The sequence below is a fragment of the Coregonus clupeaformis genome, chromosome 10 (assembly GCF_020615455.1).
Source record: "Coregonus clupeaformis isolate EN_2021a chromosome 10, ASM2061545v1, whole genome shotgun sequence".
NCBI classification, from domain to species: domain Eukaryota; kingdom Metazoa; phylum Chordata; class Actinopteri; order Salmoniformes; family Salmonidae; genus Coregonus; species Coregonus clupeaformis.
The window spans coordinates 32,931,514-32,941,186 of NC_059201.1; the positions used below are offsets into that span (position 1 = coordinate 32,931,514).

The 9,673-nt window shown below is 41.2% G+C and overlaps 1 protein-coding gene across 1 annotated transcript; it reads left to right on the forward strand.

The window, feature by feature from the left end:
* Positions 1-973: 973 nt before the first annotated feature.
* mitfa (melanocyte inducing transcription factor a) lies at positions 974-6,838 on the forward strand. The gene is made up of 9 exons (XM_041887818.2): positions 974-1,117; positions 1,577-1,804; positions 2,029-2,124; positions 2,295-2,412; positions 2,659-2,742; positions 4,731-4,784; positions 4,913-4,988; positions 5,119-5,266; positions 5,399-6,838. The coding sequence occupies exons 1-9, from the start codon at positions 1,085-1,087 to the stop codon at positions 5,798-5,800; spliced, it is 1,239 nt and encodes a 412-aa protein (XP_041743752.1). The 5' UTR covers positions 974-1,084; the 3' UTR covers positions 5,801-6,838.
* The last annotated feature ends 2,835 nt before the right edge of the window (positions 6,839-9,673 follow it).

The following is a 9,673-nucleotide window of genomic DNA, read 5'->3' on the forward strand; positions in this document are numbered from 1 at the left end:
TCCCAGTGGGCATATATAGACTCACACTCCGCTCATAGCTTGTATACACATGCAGAGACAGACCAAAACCAGTCAAAACGAATTATCTTCCTATAGAAGGGTGTGAGGGTGAGATAATATTCTCGGTTGATAAGAATCTCAACTGATTCATTTATATACAGTACAGTTGGCCCTTGTGTTAGATACAACTACTACTTATAGTGTTGCTTATTTATTCATCTTTGACATGGTTTAGGAACCATGAATGGCCATGTGTCATCTGAAATACAGATGTAACAAATTTCACTAAGCAGTGTTGAACTTTAATAGCATACAGGCCTAGTGATCTGGATCAACTATTGAACTTTGGCATAGATTAATCTTCCTAATTAAACAGTAATATTTGTTTCTGGTAATGTTATATTCCAGAGGTTTCAGGCCAGCAGCGATTCCATTTTTGTGCCATGCCTGTGGCCCATTTTTAGACTGAATTTGTGCTTTTTAACCCTAGTTGCCTCTTAAGCGGTAGACTAAGTAGGAACTCGCTATGACTTAGTTAACTAGTGGATCCTGGCACACCATTTGGGAACCACTGAGACTAGTAGTTAAATACTTAACACTAAACGTTGGTAGGGGGATGGACAGTCTGTTTTAAAATGCTGCTACATTTTGGGATGTATCTTTTCATACTCTCTGTTTGTAATGGAACAGTGGTGTCAATTGTATTCTGTGTTCTCAGAACAAATTATGTTTTATACTAGATGAGCGGAACTAAAGATGAAACGTTAGTTAGCCGTGAGCGAGTTTCAGTTTGGAGACTAGTAACCCACCAGCAGAAAGAGTCCTTTGTGAGACGGAGATGTTGACGTCAAATGAACCCTGTGAAGACATCAATTCTCAGTTTAACTAGAACAACACAACACAGGGAGGATGAGCTCTGGTATCCTCCCCCTGTCTCCTAACTTACATAACTCATGAGGGGTTTTCCTTTAATAAGTTCAAGTGACCAAGTCTGTCCTCTTATTTTCATGTTAGCCCTGTGTCCACACAGTTGACTGACCAGAACAAGGGAATATCTGATACATACTATCATACAAATTACAATATGTTGGAGATGCTTGAATACAGCCATTACCAGGTGAGATGTGCTACTGAACTGTTTTTTTGGTTTGGTTTTCTATCAGGATGCAGTATTACTATATTTATAGTATATTACGTACTATGTTTGTTCTGAAGATTCTAATAATATAACAGAGATGTTCCCTAATCAATGACAAGTGTGTTGTATAATTGACTGTCATTGAGTAATATAAATAGAGGTGTATAATTGGAGGCTCTGATTGAAATTATTTGGTCCATTGTTTCTGATTGTGTCTTATCCATATGTATTGATCTTCAGGCATTCGTTCTAGTCTGAAGATCAATCCACACAATCTCAAAGATCTATATTGTGAGACAACATTTTACAAAGCCACATTTCAGTGGATAACTATGCGTTTACATAGGATAAGATGACTACTTCAATACTGACATTGAACAAAACTAACTTATTAAAAATGTTATTCGTCTTCCATGTCTCTCCTTTTCCCCCAACAAGGTACAGACACATCTGGAGAACCCCACCAAGTACCACATCCAGCAGGCCCAGAGGAAGCAGGTGAGGCAGTACCTGTCTGCCACCCTTGGGGGTAAGCCTGGCAGCCAGGCCAGCAGCCTACAGTGCCCCAGCCAGCCCCCGGAGCACGGGATGCCCCCCGGCCCAGGCAGCAGTGCCCCCAACAGCCCCATGGCCCTGCTGACCCTCAGCTCCAACTGCGAGAAGGAGGTAGGCATAACAGAGATGACACAGAGATCCAATGTACCATTCACCCTGGTTTCTCATTTGGATTTCACAGTGGATTTATAATTAACTTCATGAATATGGCAAATTGGGTACAAAATACATGTAGATTTCTGGTACCTCTTTCAATGTTGTCTATCAGAACATTATTTTAATACAAATCTGGTACTATAGGTTTGTTTCTAATGTGTTTTTCATCATTATTACAGATGGACGATGTCATTGATGACATTATTAGCTTGGAAACAAGTTATAATGAGGATATTTTTGGACTTATGGACCCAGGACTCCAGGTTACTAATACAGTAAGTTGACATCCTTTACAATTTAAACTACTTTTTCAAGTGTTAAGTGCAATAGCTACAGGCCCTACAACACATTTACTGAAAAGGAACTACGTATTTTTATGCTATAGAATATAAATATCTTTCTTACATTGCATTGCAATGGTTGAATGTTCTGTTCATTTCCTCAGCTCCCTGTATCTGGTAACCTTCTGGACATGTATGGAAATCAAGTGCTTCCCCCAAATGGACTTGCCATCAGTAACTCCTGCCCTGGTAGCTTATCCAACATCAAAAGGGAATTCTCAGGTAAATGTTTTTTGTCTACCAGGTATAATGCATTATTTACCCAACACCCTCAGCAAAGCAGCTCCATATTAACTATTTCAACCCTTTCAAATTCAAAAATATTTAAAGATGATTATATTCAATTTTTGAAACCATTGTAGTGATATACTAACAGTTAAAGAAGCAAAGATGCATAAATATTGTGTGCAATTTGTAAAATGCATAAATATACTGTTAAATTGATCAAATAATGTACCAATACTCCAGCTCCTGGTATGATGCACGTACTGGACAATGCTGGATCCTATGGCCAGTTTGACAACTACCAAAGGCCCGAGGGCTTTCCAGTTGGTACGTTGTTACTAGATTTTCATATATTTAAGCCATTGTTCATTTGAATTTTTTTAATACATTTATGAAACTATTTTCATGGCGGCTCACTAATGTACAGTGGGGAAAAAAAGTATTTAGTCAGCCACCAATTGTGCAAGTTCTCCCACTTAAAAAGATGAGAGAGGCCTGTAATTTTCATCATAGGTACACGTCAACTATGACAGACAAATTGAAGAAAAAAAATCCAGAAAATCACATTGTAGGATTCTTTATGAATTTATTTGCAAATTATGGTGGAAAATAAGTATTTGGTCACCTACAAACAAGCAAGATTTCTGGCTCTCACAGACCTGTAACTTCTTCTTTAAGAGGCTCCTCTGTCCTCCACTCGTTACCTGTATTAATGGCACCTGTTTGAACTTGTTATCAGTATAAAAGACACCTGTCCACAACCTCAAACAGTCACACTCCAAACTCCACTATGGCCAAGACCAAAGAGCTGTCAAAGGACACCAGAAACAAAATTGTAGACCTGCACCAGGCTGGGAAGACTGAATCTGCAATAGGTAAGCAGCTTGGTTTGAAGAAATCAACTGTGGGAGCAATTATTAGGAAATGGAAGACATACAAGACCACTGATAATCTCCCTCGACCTGGGGCTCCACGCAAGATCTCACCCCGTGGGGTCAAAATGATCACAAGAACGGTGAGCAAAAATCCCAGAACCACACGGGGGGACCTAGTGAATGACCTGCAGAGAGCTGGGACCAAAGTAACAAAGCCTACCATCAGTAACACACTACGCCGCCAGGGACTCAAATCCTGCAGTGCCAGACGTGTCCCCCTGCTTAAGCCAGTACATGTCCAGGCCCGTCTGAAGTTTGCTAGAGTGCATTTGGATGATCCAGAAGAGGATTGGGAGAATGTCATATGGTCAGATGAAACCAAAATATAACTTTTTGGTAAAAACTCAACTCGTCGTGTTTGGAGGACAAAGAATGCTGAGTTGCATCCAAAGAACACCATACCTACTGTGAAGCATGGGGATGGAAACATCATGCTTTGGGGCTGTTTTTCTGCAAAGGGACCAGGACGACTGATCCGTGTAAAGGAAAGAATGAATGGGGCCATGTATCGTGAGATTTTGAGTGAAAACCTCCTTCCATTAGTAAGGGCATTGAAGATGAAACGTGGCTGGGTCTTTCAGCATGACAATGATCCCAAACACACCGCCCGGGCAACGAAGGAGTGGCTTCGTAAGAAGCATTTCAAGGTCCTGGAGTGGCCTAGCCAGTCTCCAGATCTCAACCCCATAGAAAATCTTTGGAGGGAGTTGAAAGTCCGTGTTGCCCAGCGACAGCCCCAAAACATCACTGCTCTAGAGGAGATCTGCATGGAGGAATGGGCCAAAATACCAGCAACAGTGTGTGAAAACCTTGTGAAGACTTACAGAAAACGTTTGACCTGTGTCATTGCCAACAAAGGGTATATAACAAAGTATTGAGAAACTTTTGTTATTGACCAAATACTTATTTTCCACCATAATTTGCAAATAAATTCATAAAAAATCCTACAGTGTGATTGTCTGGATTTTCTTTTCTCATTTTGTCTGTCATAGTTGACGTGTACCTATGATGAAAATTACAGGCCTCTCTCATCTTTTTAAGTGGGAGAACTTGCACAATTGGTGGCTGACTAAATACTTTTTTCCCCCACTGTACCTGAACTAAAATGCCAGTGGGAATTCATAATAATCTATCTCAGATTGGATATTTTGTGTCTGTAATATTAAATGCAGCATTACAGGCCTCTGTGAAGTATTTTGTGTATATTGAAAAATTTTACACAATATGGATCTATATACTGTCTCAGTAAAATTGTAGCAAAGATACCTAATGGGTAACATGAATGGTATTTAGCTAGAAAATGGTTGTAATCATCTTGAGTATGTATGGAATAGGACACCTTCTTTTGTCACTCAAAAGTGTTTCCCTTCCGCCCAGAAGCTGAGGTCCGAGCGATGGCCAAGGAGAGGCAAAAAAAGGACAACCACAACTTAAGTGAGTTTCTATGGCAAAGAGGAGCAGTCAGTTTTTTGGGATACATTGGTATTTTTCAAGAGTTGATTTGCAGATGTCCTCACATGATACTATAACTGATTCCTTATTTTTGTCTCTTCACCCTGTAGTTGAACGAAGGAGAAGGTTCAACATCAACGATCGAATCAAAGAGCTTGGAACCCTGATTCCTAAGTCAAATGATCCGTAAGTAGCACAGTTTATACCACTTTTGGATATTCATAGTTTTTATCTACCAAAAATCAGTTTAAGGATCAGCTGCTTAGTTGCTACATGTATGCACTGGTTGTAGCGTGTTGTCTCCTGCGGTCCCTAGGGACATGCGCTGGAATAAGGGCACCATTCTGAAGGCCTCAGTGGACTACATCAGGAAGCTGCAGAGGGAGCAGCAGAGAGCTAAGGAGGTGGAGCTTAGACAGAGGAGGCTGGAGCATGCCAACCGCCATCTGATGCTGCGCATACAGGTACGCCAGTCCAGAGGGCATAGCACAGGGGCGCCTTGAGGGAAAACCTTTGTACTTCTGTACTTTAATACTCTTTGGAATGTGTACTTTAATAGTCTTGGGTTAATGTGTTTTCTGTGTGTTTCTGTGTAGGAGTTGGAGATGCAGGCGCGGGCTCATGGTCTTGCGATTCTGCCGTCGTCTTCCCTCTGCTCCTCTGAGCTGATGGCCCGAGCCATCAAGCAGGAGCCCATCCTAGGAGACTGTCCCTCAGACCTGTACCAGCAGCCAGGTCCCGACATGTCCCCTCCCACCACACTGGACCTCAACAACGGTACCATCCACTTTAACGACAGCCCTGTGGATGCAGGTGACCCAGGGGCATATGGCACCAGCAAAGCATCCACTAAACTGAAGGACATTCTAACGGACAACACCCTGTCGCCCATATCATCCAATGATCCCCTTCTGTCCTCAGCTTCCCCAGACACCTCCAACAGCAGCAGCAGGCGTAGCAGCAGCTCAAGCATGGAGGAGAATGATCATGGTTGTTAGCACTGCCCACAAGATCAAAACTGACATTTTATAAAGTAGCATTGTTATTACTGGGGCCAACGCTAGGTGCTGCTATGGCCTATTCCTTGAGATGCTTCCCTGCTAGCATCCGAAGTTGTCCTCCATACTCAGAGGATAAAGGCAGTGGGATTTTCCCTCCCATTGTGTTCAGAAGTTTTGTCTTGTGTTTTTGTTTGTTTTACAATATCATTGTGTCTCTTTCTGGAATCAAATCTGGCTATTCAGATTAGGCTACTCTACCTAAGGTGACTGCTGAGATTTCACTGGACTGTAGCATTCACTTTTCATGTGTGAATTATTTGACAGGAAGTGCACAATAACATGACAAGATTGTATTACATTATATTTTGATAATTTTTTCATATCATGACTATTTGTTAAATTAGTTTAAAACATTTGTTTTGTGAGATATCATAGAGAAATATATATTTAGTTGAATACTTAAATTAACTGATAATAACATTTTACCAAGATTGTAAGATGAGATAAGACACATTTTTACCTTTAAATTTAGAAGCAATGGTTTGAAACCTACAATATTATTTCCGACTAGAAACAACTTTCAGGAACAATGAATGCAATTTGAATATATCTGTTGCTGAATTTTGTTTCCTACATGGTGATATCTAAAGTGAAGATATTTGTACAAAACAACACTGTAAATATAAATATTTTGTGATTTAGTTTTTTGAAGTAGGCCTTTAATTAAGTATTAAATTGAAAGTCAATCAATTTTATTTTTATTCCCCTGGCTATCGCAACCATATCATTTAAATCTTTGCTCTTACCCCATACAAAGTTGTAATGCACATGAAGATAATATTTTGTCCAGGTCAAACCAACGACACATACAGTATGACCATTGTTTTTGTATGTCAGACTGCTGAATTACTATCCCTAACATAACTTTATAATTACTAATATCAATTCCTAATAGAACTTTCCATAAGACCACTACATGGTCCTCTGTAAGTATTTCATATTTTATTAGGATCCCTTTTAGCTACTGCTAAAGCAGCAGCTACTCTTCCTGAGGTCCACACAAAACATGACACACAGTGCCTTGCAAAAGTATTCATCCCCCTTGGTGTTTTTCCTATTTTGTTGCATTACAACCTGTAATTTAAATGGATTTTTATTTGGATTTCATGTAATGGACATACACAAAATAGTCAAAATTGGTGAAGTGAAATTAAAAAAATAACTTGTTAAAAAACATTATAAAAAATAAATAATGGAAAAGTGGTGCGTACATATGTATTCACCCCCTTTGCTATGAAGCCCCTAAATAAGATCTGGTGCAACCAATTACCTTCAGAAGTCACATAATTAGTTAAATAAAGTCCACCTGTGTACAATCTAAGTGTCACATGATCTGTCACATGATCTCAGTATATATACACCTGTTCTGCAAGGCCCCAGAGTCTGATACACCACTAAGCAAGGGGCACCATCAAGCAAGCAGCACCATGAAGCTCCACAGCGGAGATTGGAGTATCTGTCCATAGGACCACTTTAAGCTGTACACTCCACAGAGCTGGGCTTTACGGAAGAGTGGCCAGAAAAAAGCCATTGCTTAAAGAAAAAAATAAGCAAACACGCCAAAAGCCATGTAGGAGACTCCCCAAACATATGAAAGCAGGTACTCTGGTCAGATGAGACTAAAATTTAGCTTTTTGGCTATCAAGGAAAACGCTATGTCTGGCGCAAACCCAACACCTCTCATCACCCAGAGAACACCATCCCCACAGTGAAGCATGGTGGTGGCAGCATCATGCTGTGTGGATGTTTTGAATCGGCAGGGACTGGGAAACTGGTCAGAATTGAAGGAATGATGGATGGCGCTAAATACAGGGAAATTCTTGCGGAAAACCTGTTTCAGTCTTCCAGAGATTTGAGACTGGGACGGAGTTCACCTTCCAGCAGGACAATGACCCTAAGCATACTGCTAAAACATTTAAATGTCTTGGAATGGCCTAGTCAAAGCCTAGACCTAAATCCAATTGAGAATCTGTGGTATGACTTAAAGAACCCATCCAACTTGAAGGAGCTGGAGCAGTTTTGCCTTGAAGAATGGGCAAAAATCCCAGTGGCTAGATGTGCCATGCTTATAGAGACATACCCCAAGAGACTTGCAGCTGTAATACCCCATAATGACAAAGCAAAAACAGGTTTTTAGAAATGTCTGCTAATTTCTTTTTTTTTAACGGAAATATTACATTTACATAAGTATTCAGACCCTTTACTCAGTACTTTGTTGAAGCACCTTTATCAGCGATTACAGCCTCGAGTCTTCTTGGGTATGACGCTACAAGCTTGGCACACCTGTATTTGGGGAGTTTCTCTCATTCTTCTCTGCAGATCCTCTCAAGCTCTGTCAGGTTGGATGGGGAGCATTGCTGCACAGCTATTTTAGGTCTCTCTAGAGATGTTCGATCAGGTTTAAGTCTGGGCTCTGCTAGGCCACTCAAGGACATTCAGAGACTTGTCCCGAAGACACTCCTGCGTTGCCTTGGCTGTGTGCTTAAGGTCATTGTCCTGTTGGAAGGTGAACCTTCGCCCCAGTCTGAGGTCCTGAGCGCTCTGGAGCAGGTTTTCATCATGGATCTCTATGTACTTTGCTCCGTTCATCTTTCCCTCGTTCCTGACTAGTCTCCCTGCTGCTGAAAAACATCCCCACAGCATGATTCAGGATGGTGCCAGGTTTCCTCCAGACGTGATGCTTGGCATTCAGGTCAAAGATTTCAATCTTGGTTTCATCAGACCAGAGAATCTTGTTTCTCATGGTCTGAGAGTCTTTAGGTGCCTTTTGGCAAACTCCAAGCTTGCTGTCATGTGCCTTTTACAGAGGAGTGGCTTCTGTCTGGCCACTCTACCATAAAGGCCTGATTGGTGAAGTGCTGCAGAGATGGTTGTCCTTCTGGAAGGTTCTCCCATCTCCACAGAGGAACTCTGGAACTCTGTCAGAGTGACCATCGGGTTCTTGGTCACCTCCCTGACCAAGGCCCTTCTCCCCCGATTGCTCAGTTTGGCCGGGCGGCCAGCTCTAGGAAGAGTATTGGTGGTTCCAAACTTCTTACATTTAAGAATGATGGAGGCCACTGTGTTCTTGGGGACCTTCAATGCTGCAGAAATGTTTTGGTACCCTTCCCCAGATCTGTGCTTCGACACAATCCTGTCTCGGAGCTCAACGGACAATTCCTTTGACCTCATGGCTTGGTTTTTGCTCTGACATGCACTGTCAACTGTGTGACCTTATATAGACAGGTGTGTGCCTTTCCAAATCATGTCCAATCAATTGAATTTACCACAGGTTGACTCCAATCAAGTTGTAGACACATCTCAAGGATGATCAATGGAAACAGGATGCACCTGAGCTCAATTTCAAGCCTCATAGCAAAGGGTCTGAATACATTGTTGTTATGGGGTATTGTGTGTAGATTGCTGAGGATTTGTTTTTATTTAATCCATTTTAGAATAAGGCTGTAACGTAACAAAATCTGGAAAAAGTCAAGGGTTCTGAATACTTTCCAGAGGCACTGTATCTTCACACATACATGCATGTGCCGGTGAAGGATAGGAAATTGATGGGAAAGTGTTGTTGCTCTCAGAGAAAAGGGGACTTTTATTAGCAGTACAGCAATTAATGTAAATATATTGCAGGTGACAGCTGCCCCTCCAGCTCACACTCATTCACTTAGATCCTGAAAATACATAAGAAGAAGTACAACATTAACCAAAACGTGAGCAGAGTTGTGTGAACTTTCTGTACCTAGACTGCCACATACTTTATCAAATTGGAGTGCCAAGGTGAAACAGTAACAAGTGCAGCTTACCATTACTTTCACCATA